Genomic DNA, 13,749 nt, shown 5'->3' with positions numbered 1-13,749 from the left:
CTGACATTATCTACACTGCCGAGATGACGAGGCGATCAATCAATTCCATCGCGACGTCGGTAAGTCCTGACTTACCATCTCCATAGTCACGGTAAGATACTGAATCGAACATCAGTGCAAACGGGATGGCACTCAGTGTGTGCAGCTGAACCTTTCATGATTTTATATCTGATCTTTTATTTGTAGCTTGGGACTTGTGCCGGAATCGGACGGAGCAGATCAAGGAGTCGTCGATGCTCGGCTAAATGTATACGGCGTGTCAAACCTGAAGGTCGCAGATATGTCCATTTCGCCATTGAACGTTGGCACGGTGGGTGCTGAACAGGAGGTTGTTGAGTGCGGTCTAACAATATACACAGAACACGTATTCGACGGCACTTCTCATCGGAGAGCGGGCTGCGATGATCATTGCTGAAGACTTGGGTATCGATTGTATGGACCTGACTAGGGCCAGGTTAAAGTGATTTTTCGTCTGTGACATCGGTGTTTTCCGGCTACTATTTCCATCTCTCACCCCACATGTCTTGAATCTCCTATATGTTTTTCACGATGCCTTCCACTGGTGCTGGTACTGGTACAGGTGCTGGTGAGTGAACTGAACGAGGGATTTTATCATAGCGAGCCTGAATCTTCTCAAACGCCCATGGCGCTGTTGAGGTCGTGGCCTGGAAGTTTGAGAATGCTGGAATGCACGATGTGAGAGAGAAAGAAGAAGGATGCACTGTTGCACGCACTTGATGCGTTTCGTGAAAGAAATTTAGTTCTATTCATAGGCTACTGCACGTCTGGCGGGGAAAAGACGACATGAGCTCACTGCTAAATGCCTTGTGTTTTATCTATCAGATGTATGATCGTACACCATATCTTCCCTACCGCAGTGCATATCAGATTTAGGACGGACTGCTGTAGACACCACAACCCGCCCAAGGTAAACGATTTCTCATGAGGAAAGAATATTTCCCTCGTGCAAACCTCAACTCAGTTCACTGATCTGAGTATTACTAAAGGAATGACTCGTTCTAATTGGTCTGCATAGTCGTACGGGCGCCTAACCATTCTAGGGTAGTTTATTATCAACCTTGCAGGCTTACACCGCCTTCTAGTACATGACTCAAACATACACATTGTGACTCCCTTCACTAACTAGTTTGTAAGTGCTTTTCGCCACTTCAATAGATCTTCAGCACCCACTCCAAAGATGACATACCCAACTCTATCCCCCTCGAGATCAATCCTAAAACTGGGGAACCATTCCTCCGGCTTGCAGCACCACACCAGAAACATCATTATCACCCCACCTCGACAGGGAGATCAGTCTATGCACATGCAGATATGAACGACCCCGCTATTTACGGATGGATAGGAAGGACCCCCCAAACGCCCTATCTACCGGAAGACGCGGACCTCTTGTATCCAAGCTTATAAAAGAAAAGAATCAGATGCTACTTTGGAATTATCTACGGGAAGAGCGCGGAGGATTTTCTAATGGCCCGCTTCAATTCGTGGGTGCGAACCCTGTGCGGAATCTTAGGGAAGTCAAAGAAGATGGGACGGATGTTCTTATAGGAGATGTCAATTTCAGAAGAAGTCCATTCGAGGATGGGTACTAGGCACGAAGTAGAACGGAAGCGACTGCGGGAAGATAATGCGAAAGCAAGCCAAGCAGGGGACCCGACGATTCAGTATGCTATTGGAGGTACGTTGGTTCTATGGGCCTATGACGGTTGTTGTCTCAATGCTGATGAGTTTATTCATATTTTCATTTGCGATAGATTGGATTGCTGTGAGCCACCACGGAAGGGGAATCATGACTGCAGCAATCGGTCTCTTGATGACAGCGTGGGGGGATCCCTAGAATGGGAGTTCGCCATGTTGTTAGCGCACACTTTTGCTGGGAATATTGGCCCAGCATCAGAGTTTTTGAGAAGAACGGGTTTCGTGAACAGGGGGCTGTTCGACAACGGGAAGATAGTTAGAGGAGAGAAGCAGGTATTGACTCTTCTTGAGTGGAAACATGACCAAGCTTAGTATCATGGATGAGAACGAGACGCGCGTGTATTTCAAACTGTTTATGAGTGATCACGTGCCATCAAACTCGGTTGGTTAGATAAGATGGGCCGTATGTTTGTTTTGTATGATGATCACAACTTCCTTACAGGCTGTGTGCGGAAACTACACAAGCAACTTTCAAAAAACCTTTTAGCTCTTAGGCCTCGCGAATCTTCACCTTACGATTCGCTTGTAGATCAGTATAAAGAGTCTGCCAATCATGTTTATACGGTTGCTTCTTGATTCTTGATCCCCGTGGCTACTCCGAGGTCGAAAGGACCGCCATTGACAAGATCAATTATTTAACTGATCATTGTATTATTTTCGCAGATGCTTAACTAGCAGCACCTTCACGATCTTCTCAGCGCATTTCGCCATTTGATCTCTCACCAACGTAACAGCGCAGGAGAGCTCTCACCCGAATGCTTGTCTCTCTTTGATGGCGCTCGTCCCCAACAGAAGTTGATGTTCTAAGGAAGATGACAGTTACATGGCTTGTCTGTCTTGTTAGGGGGAGGACGTGGAGGTGGGTGAGTGCGTTTTTCTTTTGTGACCTGCATCCCGCCAGCTGAACAGTGTTATCCCATGATCCTGGGCCAACCACGACGCGAGCGTCACCCAACGGAACCCGACTAGTGTGTTCCCGCAAGGCTCACTATAGAACTGTCTGCCCCGTCGCTGCATCCCGCAGCTTGATGACAATGTCAGAAGAACCAGTCACGATGCGAGTGCCATCTGGCAAGAACGAGGGTGGAGAGATACAATCAGTATGCCCCCGCAAGGGTTGACCGAAAGACTGTCCCATCACTGCATCCCACAGCCGGTCAGTATTATCGGGCGAACCGGTCATGATGCGAGTGCCATCCGGTGAGAATGAGACTAAATTAACCCAACTGCTAGTGTGCCACCCGCAAGGGCCCACCAGCTGGCTGCCCCATCACTGCCAGAAACCGTTCAGAAAATGTTCTAGATAACGCAGAAATTGGTGAGCGAGGATGGCAGTGCTGATACATAAAGATGTGGAGTGCTGTGTAAAATGATGGTGCTGAAGGACTTAAATGAACCGCTGCATGTCCCTGTGCAGTCGACGAGACATCTTTGAATGCAGAATGGCCCTGTGGTTGTACATGAGTACAATATCTGACGCTCAGTAACCTATGCGCAAGTCAAGCTTTACAGATGGAGGATGCGAGGTTCATAATTAGTTATAGAGGAGGAACACTCCACATAATCTAAAGGATGCACCCATCACCTATCGATTTAAAAATACTGCTTCAGGTCAATGGAGACATCATAACAAGATTAACAATAGAAGTGAAATACCCAAGGACATGCACCAGCTCCTCTAACGGCAGCAACACGACCGAGCGCCTCCATGCTCCCCAGCGTCTACCTGGAATGCCTCTGGTTGCTGTTTTTTGTTTTGTATCGGGGTCCAGTTGAGTAGAATCGAGATATTCATCAGGTACGATGTCCAGGTCATTACCAGAAACACCCGCAGCAGCATTACACTGTGGATCTACGCATCAGACACCAACGATACAGTGATAAGATCGAGCCAACACACCTCTTTAGCCTTCGTGAATGGAACATCGACTACAGGTGACGCTGCATGATGGGATGTCTGAGTGAATAGGTGTCGTAGGTGAGGTTGTAAGGTGGTAGCAGCGACGACTGGTGGTGGGGTGGTGGTGGGGCAGGTGGAGGAGCTGAGCGAGGGGTTCTCGTCATAGCGAGCCTGACTCTTTTGAGACGCCCAGGCGCTGTTGAGGTCTGGTTGGGAAATTTGAGAATGCTGTTAATGGACGATGTGAGAGAGAAAAGATGAAGGATACACAGTTGCACGCACTTCATGCATTCCCCGAGAGAAATTGGGTCTGCATCGTAGCCATCTTGCTCTTGCCAGGGATTTCCGCCTGCATAACAGTTATGGTAAGTAGCAAAAGAGTTAAGGAAGGGAGTGCATACACCAAGAATATGGTGATCGTGCTCAGCGAGTGCACTACATTGCTCCTTGAACTCTGAGTGACATACGGGTGAGTATGATAGCCATGTGGTGACATGACTGGAGACTTGCCATTGGACCAATCAAGGCAGCTGGCCTTCGCAGTTTCGTCAATTGTATCCATCATGTATTTGTGTGCTTCGAGGGCTTCATCATGTTTTACCTGCCGAAAGGAAAGCTTGGCACCGTTTTTTGGTGTGTAGTTAGCAATAAAGACTGGAGATCCCAGCCGAAGAGCTGGACAAAGCACTAAATTATGAAAAGCATTATGTATGTATCATGTTGACACACCACGCTCAAGTCCTCATATGTTTCATGAATGAATTTCGATGAGAAAGCGCTGGAGTTGACAGCAGTAGTGGAATTGGTCAATGGCTTCATCGTAATGCGCATCACCCAAGGCTTTGGTTCCGAGCTGAACACATAGATATACCTAATGTGCAATGACCAAAGATCAGGTTTAATAACCGAGCGTGCCGTATGATACTTACTTCCGCGACGCGATGTGGTGAAGGATCGGTATTCGGACAAGCGGCATCAAGTTCTTTAATGAGCAGCATTGCTTCCTCGTGTTGATATGCGTTGAAGAGTGCGATGGCCTGAAATATGGAATGGAGCAGAGAGCATGCGAGAAGAATTTAATCTACCTTGATCAAGAGAAGAAAATGGTTGGTGTTCAAATCTTGATTCTTGAACATGGATGCGACGTCAAATGCTGTTCTTGCCTCCCAGACGTGGCCTTTTCCGCAGAGGGCGATGCCTTTGGAAATGTAGCCTGTCAATGGGGGCCGAATGCTGATGGACTGTGTCACGGATGAAAGCTAGGCATTTCGTAAGGAGGCCACTTCCAGGATAGGTTAGCATAACCCACCTTGATTGCATCCTCAAGGGCATGGTTCCAGGCGTGTTTTCGGGCCATGACAAATGAGTGATGCGCATATGAAGTATAGTCGTTAGCGTCTGTGTGGATCTCTTGTGTGAGTAACCCTTCAGCAGTAGACAGGTCTCCGGTTACAAATGCACCGCAGGCTGTCGCGATAGCCAAGATCTGCATGACGGATGCTCGAATTATGTTATGGGAGTCAAGAATGGAAACTTGCCTTCAAATTAGCGTTGCTGGGTATTTATCACTCTGAGATCTTATGATCTTCACCTCCGCTGAGGATGTGCTTGCCGTCCACAAAGAATGTGATACATGTCTGGTTGGATGAGTGCTGGAAGATGGCGATGGTTCATCGATCTGAGAGCCGCCAGAGACAGACATGGTTGTCATCAGACACGGAAGCGGCAAAGGTACCAGCAGGATGGATGGCAATGGCTTTGATACTGCCAGTATGGCCTTCGTAGGGATGGCCGACCTGCTGCCAGGTCAATGAATCCCACTCTCGTATAGTAGAATTGTATGCATGGCCTGCTGAAAGAAGGTGTGTGCCATTGGGCATCCACACGAGTGACGAGTTGTGACCAATGAAAGATGCGACGCGTTCCCTTGTGCCTGGATTATAATTTTGATATTGTCGAGTGTTGCCATGGCAAGAAGTTCACCAGAAGGCGAATATCGAACACAGTCGACAGTACCACACTTGATTGGTTTCTCCTTGCGTCTGCCATGTTTTGGTACACCAAAACTTCACTGTTTTGTCCCATGAACCAGTGACCAGCACCATACCATCCGGGAAAAAATCCAGCGAGGTGATTTCATTGGAGTGGGGCATTGATGGGTTGGGTCAGGGATTCTCCAGTTTCACCGTGCCAGGTGATGAGCTCTCCTTTTTCATCACCGCCTGCTATCATTTGACCATCTCGTGATTTCGCCAGTGCCTGCACCCAATTGTGATGCCCCTCCATCTTCTCCAACACCTGTCTCCAAGTCCCAAAGACGAAGTGTCTTGTCATTCGAGGCTGTAACTATTCGTTGCCTATCGGGGAAAACTACGACTGCAGTTACGCCCTGCTCATGATCTTCAAAACTCGAAGGGGTGTGGTGCTTGGAATGAGCTGTGACATCTTACAAGAGGTTGATGGTATTGAGCACGGTCGAGGAATTGTGGGCGTCTTTCTAAGTTACAGAGGTGCGTGCATTGTGCGCTTTTATGCTGCTTCACCACGCTCGCCTACCTATAGACACCCAAGATACGAGGTAGTTCGCCATCACCATTCCAGCAAGCATGCTCCTTACGAGTCATAATCGCCTTCCTTGACAGTGTACTTTCCTGGCGCATCTCCATAGCTTCTAGAATATATCCCCCCACATTCGATTGTGATAGTGCAGGCGCTCGAATACTATTTATCCCGGATGGCCATACAAATGTAATTCTTTCTCGTGTCTAGCACCCACTCCAGCACATCGCCATGTAACATCTGAATGCAGGCATATAGATCATGTCGACTCCCAAAATCTGTGTGTACACCAAATGTAGCTGAATTTTTCTCTTCTTGGGTCTTACTTAACCTGTGATTAGTTCTGCGATAGAGGAGTTTCCACCTTCACATGCGTGTTCTATTCAACACTTCTGTGAACATCTTTCCTAAAGGTGTTTAAAGCCTTGTTTACGGTCCTCCACTCATTGCTCATATCAGTCCTCAACTTTCGGCCAAACTGGTTTTAGTTAACTCATTCGCCAATCCACTCCCATTGGAATCATGCACTAGTAGTACAACACGGTCGTCGATGTTCCTAACCTCGGTGAGCTCTCACCACAGCCAAAGCTATGCGTTCAATTATTGAACGAATGTCACCCCCGGGTGTTTGGGAACACTATGTACCATGACATAATACTCCCTGTAACTGGACCAGTAAATTGTATTCCACTTCTTTGACTGAATGCCCCAATTACTGTGTGCCAGGTACTGTGTGCTGTGTGATCGACCCCCGCAAATTAACTTGCCGCAAATGATTCTCGATTTGTTCTCAACATGCTGTACTATCATCGCTGTAGATGACAATTGATGCATGAGGATGAAACGATGGATCAGAATTCTATGTTCTCGTATGTAGGACGATGCCAAATTTCCGTGTGTGGTTCTGTGCCGTGTTGCTTTCATTTTCAGTTACAAACATGCTGTACTACGTTGAATGAGGCATACAGGAATAGGTCGTGCTTGTGGAAGTCACAAGTAAAGAACAAATATCCGGGCCACTACGCGTCTAAAGATTGCCCCCAAGCGCACTGTCTGACCATATCACAAACACCTTTGTTTGGTTAGCTTCCATGAAGTAAGCCAAATATGCATAGCCCTGCTGATCAAAAAGAACAGGGCCAGGATCCAGGGCATGTAACAGGCGTCATTGGTGCTGATGAGGACAGAACGACTGCTGATCGCACAATGCTTTTGAGGTTGAAAGATATCTTATTCAGGGGAGTCAGAGTACACAAATGGTGGTTCTTGATCAATATCAGGAGTGGCGCTTGTGGACTCGAGTGCGGTGCGAGTGCGGTCGATGGTGTGTTTGAAATGAAGCTTCTTCCTTTGGGAAGATTCAACGTGCTCAACTAGAGGAATGACCGTCGCTATCAGGTGTTTTATCATCGTGAGCACATGCGAGGATATCAGCGTACTCAATCCAGCCATTCTGACAGGCAATGATCTCAGGGTGATGCCGTGCTTATCTGGACGATCAGAATGGGCGCCATGGATAAGAAGGGTGCAAACGACGCTTGTATGATCATTTGCAGCAGTGAAGTGAAGTGGGGTTGCACCAGAAGTGCCAACTATAGGAGCAGCAGGGTCACGACTGCAGTCAGAGGACCTGCGGGGAAGTCTGTGGAAAGTATTCATATACAATTAGAATTATGGGTTATGAAGACTTACCTTGATGCATTGACATCTGCTCTGTTTTCGATGAGAAGATTGACTATGAGATCATTACCATCTGCACAAGCAGCATGTAAAGGTAGAACACTGTCTAAAATGGAGTTTACAGGTTGTCCATGATTGAGAGCAAATTGAACTAGTCTGATATCGCCTGACACAGCGGCTGAATGAAGTCCTAGATGTGAGACTGCTATATGGCATGTTACAATAGGAGCAATAGTAGAATTGAAATATCGGAGGGACACCCACAAAACACGCTAGCAGCAGATAAACGACTTCCTGCCTCCATGTTCGCCAGAGTCTATATGTACTGCTACTGCTTGCTGTTGCTGTTGTGTACTAGGGTCCGGTTGAGTAGTATTGAGATCTTCATATTCGTAATCTACGATGTCCAGGTCTTTGCCAGGAGCATCTGCAGCAGCATTACACTGTAAATTACGCATCAGACACCCAGGACATGGTGATAAAATCGACCAGACACACCTCTTTACCCTCTGCAAAAGAAACTTTGGCGACAGGTGGCATTTGATGTGGTGGCTGAGTGAATAGGTATCGTAGTTGCATTTTGAAGGTGGCAGCGGCGGTGACCAGTGGTGCAACGGTGGGTGGTACAGGTGGACAAGCTGAACGAGGGGTTCTTGTCATAGCAAGCCTGAGTCTCTTCAGGCGCCTAGGGCACTGTTGAGGTCGTGGCCGGGAAATTTGAGAATTCTGTAATGAATGATGTCAAAGAGAAAAGAAGGACAAGCAGTTTTGCACACACTTCATGCATGTCGTGGAAGAAATTGGGTTCTGCATCATAGCCATCTTGCTCTTGCCCCGGGATCTCCGCCTGCATATGGGTCAGTAGCGAAAGAGTTGAGAAAGGAGGTACATACACCAAGAATATGGTCATCATGCGCAGTGAGTGCACTACATTGCTTCTTGAACTCTGAGTGACATGCGGGTGAGTATCATAGCTGCGAGCAATATGACTGAGGACTTGCTGTTAGACCAATCAAGGCAGCTAGCCTTTACAGATTCGTCAATGGTGTCCATCATGTATTTGTGTGCTTCGAGGGCTTCATCAGGTTTACCTGCCGAAAGGAAAGCCTGGCACCGTTTCTGGTGTGTAGTTAGCAACAAGGACTCAAGATCCCAGCCGAAGAGCTGGATAAAGCACTCGGTTATGAAAGGCAGTTCAGATGCACTGTGTCGACGCACCACGATCAAGTCCTCGTATAATTCTGAATGATTTTGATGAGAAAGCCCTAGAGTTGACAGCTGTAGTGAAGTGATCAACAGCTTCGTCATAATGCGCACTATCCAATGCGCTGATCCCCAGCTGAACATGTAGATTTGTCTAATATACGAGTAATAAAGATCAGTTTTGATGACCGAGCGTAGCAGCATGATACTGACTTCCACGACATGACACCCGAGAGGATCGGCATCCGGACAAGCGGCAGCCAGCTCTTTGACGAGTATTGTTGCTTCCTCATGTTGATCTGCGTTGAAGAGTGCGATGACCTGAAATACGGAATGAATCAAAGAATATGTGAGACAAATTTGACCAACCTTGATCAAGAGAAGAAAATGGCTGGTGCCCAAATCACGGTTCGTGAACATGGATGCGACGTCGAATGCTGCCCTAGCATCCCGGATATGGCCTTTTCCACAGAGGGCAATGCCTTTGGAAATGTAGCCTGTCAATGAGGGCCGAATGTTGATAGACTATGTCACAAATGAAAGTTAGCCTTTTCGTAAGGTGGGTAAGATCAGTCAGTATAACTCACCTTGATTGCATCCTCAAGGGCGTGGTCACAGTTGTGTTTTCGGGCCAAAACGAACAACCGATGTGCATATGAAGTATAATTGTTGGCGTCGGTGTGAATCTCTTCGGTGAGTAACTCTTCAGCAGTAGACAGGTCCCCAGTTATACATGCATCGCGGGCCGTTGTCATAGGCAGTATCTGAATGAAGGATGCTCGAATTATGATATATGAGTCAGGAATAGAAACTTGCCTTTGAATTGACGTCCTTTGGTACTGCCCACTCTGAGATCTTTTTATCAGCATTTCCGCTGAGGATGTGTTTGCTGTCCACAGAGAATGTGATACATTTCTGAGTAAATGAATGCTGGAAGATGGCGACGGTTCATCGATCTGAGAGGCGCCAGAGACGGATACGGTGGTCTGCAGATGCGGAAGCGACGAGGGTGCCAGCGGGATGAATGGCAATGTCGTCATCAGTGAACTGGTGAACAGATGAGAAAGTTATTTAAAGCAATATATTGTAGAACATCACAACAATCTTCGTATATCTGCTAACTGCTTTGACATGGGGATATTTGGCATTGTTGAGGAAAGACGAATTTACAAGCACACCAGCCTAGTAGAATTATTTGATTTGTGACCTTTTTCGTTTAGATGGATTTAAGAAAAAATGAACGGGCACATGTTCATGAAATCAGATACAAACCGAGGCTGCGAGGATCAAGGAAGGAGGTTGCAATGGGCCAATGTGAAAGACATTTTAGCGACGTCCCCAATGATGCGGATACATATCATTTAGTCTTCATGCAATACACATTTACTAGTTCAGGATGACTATGACTTTCATGTAACTCGATCGAGGGTAAAAGGCATGAGTTTGTATTGCAACAAGACTGTAACAGCACAGTCGTGCGTGTTGTATGGGTATTGGTTGACCGTCACTCAAACAAATATATTTCACGCAGTACGGATAATGTTCCGATATATGTTAAAGCAGAATTTATTCTTCATGTGTGTAGGAGTAGATATCACTTGTCAAAGAAGAAATCGCCCATCTTGACTGATTAATGGTTGCCTGTCACTTGGAGCGGTGCATTCCATGAAGGGCAAATAATATTCCAAGATGTGTTAGATTAGATATTACTACTCAACGGTTGCTGCGTTGCAAACAAACAGTAACAGCACAGTTGTGCAAATCAAATTTTTATTAAACACGATCCTTGATCAGATCATTTCCTCGGGCAAAATCCAAAGCATACAATTTTGATCAAGTTCAAAGAGTTCGTGGTAATGACAATATTTGTAAACAATTCGATACTTGGTGTAGCGGTGTAAGCATACGTAATGGCAGTGCCAAATTACAATCCACGCAATGATTGGCATCTTCACATTTTAAACTCTCCTGGCCGACAAAACTAGAAATTTCTAAAGATCCTGTAGGCTGCTTGGCTACTTCACGGGTACCTCAAAGCAAGCAAACACTAATTTATACCTCGTTTCAAATCGTCGTGTGACCTTCCATAAGTATCCCATTACTCAATGATTGTATGCCTTTGTGACATGTCCCAAGGAGGTCATAGTATCGTGCAGACACTGTACTTTTGTGATGGAGTACCTTGACTCGAGAGTTTGTAGCGGTGAATGATGCCTCACCTTGATGCCTTACTTACCACTCAATAAGTGTCTTATGTGTTTCGTCACTCTCCAACAGCATTGCGTTTGTCGCACTCTGCGGGACACTTTATGACGTAGGATATCAGCTCGAGGGTTTATAGCGGTGAGTGATGCTTCACTTTGACGCCTTACTTACCATTCAACGAACGTCTGCAATGCAAGTACCCTGACTCAAGAGTTCATAGCGGTGAGTGATGCTTCACCTTGATGTCTTCCTTACCACTCAATGAGCGTCTTATGTGTTTCGTCACCATTCAACAGCATTGCATTTGTCGCACTCTGCGGGACACATTATGGTGTGGGACCTCGGCTTGAGAGTTCATAGTGGTGAGTGACACTTCACCTTGATGTCTTCCTTACCACTCAACGAGCGTCTTATGTGTTTTGTCGCCCATCGACAGCATTGCGTTTGATGCACTCTGTAGGACACTTTATGACGTAGGATCTCGGCTCGAGAGTTTATAGCGGTGAGTGATGCTTCACTTTGACGCCTTACTTACCATTTGGCGAGCGTGTTATGTATTTCACCACTCTTCAATAGCATTGCATTTGTCGCACTTTGAGCTTAGCTCCTTCATCCAATGACAAAGTTGTTGGACAATTTTCAGACTCGAGTGTATATATACTTCAGAAAATAGTCATATTTTGATTCCATACACACATTTTTAAGTATTGTAGTAGCATGTAATATAATAGTGTGGATGGGACAGGCAGGCAAAAACTGCCAAGCAACTAGTCAGAGTCAAATACAGCGTCCTCCATCTGCAGTCTCTGGGTAGCAAGAATGCTCACAGACATCTGGGAAATAACATCCTGTGTCAAGTCCTGCTGATGATTTCTTCCAAAAACTTTTCTGTGCAGGGAGTTAGGAATCAGGGCGAGTCACTAATGGTTGATGACTTGCCTGGTCCACCATTCAAGAAGCTTATTCACCCTGGTTCGTGCAGCTGGACCCAGAGCGTCTTCAAAGAAATTGATAATGCTGTTCCAGAATATCTGATAGTTGAAGTCTCCATCCACAGTGCGCCAGGAGTTGATGCTGGAAAGTGCGAACCAGATCTGCAGAATTTAATGTTAACTTCATAGTTAGAAGGAAGCTGCTTACCTGGCAAGCTGCATACGCGATCACGCGAGGTGTTACTTTCCTCATACCTATGATGGAGGCAACACATGTCTTTACTTTGGCTTGATCTGATCATTTCTGGGCACGTCAGTTATTTTCAATGATATCAGTACCATTACCTTCACCATCCACCTCATTAGCAGAAGAGGGAGAAGTAAAGATAGCCTTGAATCCCTGTCATACGTTGAGCCATGAATCAGCTGAAATAATGGGGCCATTCACCATGATCAACAACCTTGACTTCATCAGACCGCACTCCAGATTATTGGCATCAGCTTTGTAGTTTTCATACATGAAGGATGGCCAAGAATTTTCAGAAACAATATAAGCAATTGTGCGGTCACAAATGCCAGTCCTAATGCTGAACAAAATGTCGGCAACATGTGAGCGATGAAGATTATCACTTACACCGGGTCCTCCCAACACCATTCTGCCGGGCAGAGCAGTCTGCCGCACGCATCACTCACAAAACCTCGATGGTGCTTGTTGTTGGTCCTGATGAGCGTAGTCAGATGGCACTCGATATTTACCCATGAAGCAACGAGCTCTTTAAGGGTTCCCGTGTCGTCGCCACGAGCAGAGTCTGCACCTCGCTTGAGCTATATCGAGAATGAGCAAAAAGTGTGATAAACACGTTGGGGAAAACCTTTTTGAGCATATCCTCCGACTCCTCGTGATCAAGACATGCTAGCTTATCATGAAGCCATGGTAGTGCCTTGGCGAGTTCGATATAACCACATTGAAGACGGTCTTGGCTGTTCCATTTTGTAAATAAGCACAATGATATAAACATAGATAGTTACTCCATAGTGGAGCTGCTAGACTCGCAGTCTTCACACCGCCTGTCGTTTTTGGTGATCAAATCCTCTATAGGAGTGTATAGGGCAACAATGCGATGGACTGCCCGTCCCTGTGAAACATAATAGGTCGTCTTCCTGTAGCAAGGAATTAATACCACGGTAAGTCTGAGAGCCACGTACGTGCCTCGCACCTTTGTTTTATTGCCTTGTCCTGCTTCAAGATTTCAATTTCATCCATCAGAGCAGCAATCTTCTGCTTCGCCCTAGCATGCGGGGAAGTTTGGACACACAGTGAGACATCCAGATTAGGGGCCTGTTGCGAGTTGGTCTCAGATGTCGACATACCGGACTGAAGATGAGGTAGAACTGCGAATAGTGGAGGAGAGCACGAGGGGTAAAAGCTTGTGAGGTTGTCTTATATATGTGTCTAACCTGAGTATGGCCAAAAGTTAGTCTTGGTAAATTTTGACGTAAACTGGTTTTCAGGTCAACATACCAGTATGCGAAACGAGCAGCACCAAAACCTTG

At 46.3% G+C, this 13,749-nt stretch overlaps 4 protein-coding genes across 4 annotated transcripts; 2 read left to right on the top strand and 2 right to left on the bottom strand.

Annotated features, from left to right (window-relative positions):
• Positions 1 to 23: 23 nt before the first annotated feature.
• Positions 24 to 481, top strand: DFJ58DRAFT_887330 (uncharacterized protein; the record flags this gene model as incomplete). The annotated part of the gene is made up of 4 exons (XM_041394671.1): positions 24 to 59; positions 116 to 135; positions 187 to 310; positions 360 to 481. The coding sequence occupies 4 exons, from the start codon at positions 24 to 26 to the stop codon at positions 462 to 464; spliced, it is 285 nt and encodes a 94-aa protein (XP_041234738.1). The 3' UTR covers positions 465 to 481.
• Positions 482 to 1,227: 746 nt separating this feature from the next.
• On the top strand, positions 1,228 to 2,028 carry DFJ58DRAFT_832861 (uncharacterized protein; the record flags this gene model as incomplete). Its single annotated transcript, XM_041392225.1, has 5 exons — positions 1,228 to 1,409; positions 1,532 to 1,587; positions 1,619 to 1,696; positions 1,773 to 1,823; positions 1,910 to 2,028. Coding segments are annotated over 5 exons (486 nt in total), but the record flags the coding sequence as incomplete, so codon positions are not given.
• A 5,616-nt stretch (positions 2,029 to 7,644) lies between these two features.
• On the bottom strand, positions 7,645 to 8,159 carry DFJ58DRAFT_720207 (uncharacterized protein; the record flags this gene model as incomplete). Its single annotated transcript, XM_041384694.1, has 4 exons — positions 7,645 to 7,665; positions 7,712 to 7,817; positions 7,868 to 8,060; positions 8,120 to 8,159. The coding sequence occupies 4 exons, from the start codon at positions 8,157 to 8,159 to the stop codon at positions 7,645 to 7,647; spliced, it is 360 nt and encodes a 119-aa protein (XP_041234736.1).
• Positions 8,160 to 12,183: 4,024 nt separating this feature from the next.
• DFJ58DRAFT_673314 (uncharacterized protein) lies at positions 12,184 to 13,576 on the bottom strand (the record flags this gene model as incomplete). Its single annotated transcript, XM_041383054.1, has 8 exons — positions 12,184 to 12,357; positions 12,420 to 12,472; positions 12,535 to 12,595; positions 12,644 to 12,782; positions 12,830 to 13,020; positions 13,068 to 13,176; positions 13,225 to 13,356; positions 13,413 to 13,576. Coding segments are annotated over 8 exons (1,023 nt in total), but the record flags the coding sequence as incomplete, so codon positions are not given.
• Between the last annotated feature and the right edge of the window lie 173 nt (positions 13,577 to 13,749).

This window comes from Suillus subalutaceus (genome assembly GCF_016647625.1).
Source record: "Suillus subalutaceus strain FC151 chromosome Unknown DFJ58scaffold_690, whole genome shotgun sequence".
Lineage (NCBI taxonomy): Eukaryota > Fungi > Basidiomycota > Agaricomycetes > Boletales > Suillaceae > Suillus > Suillus subalutaceus.
The sequence above is the reverse complement of the archived record's forward strand: the minus strand, read 5'-3'. Positions and strand labels throughout refer to the sequence as shown.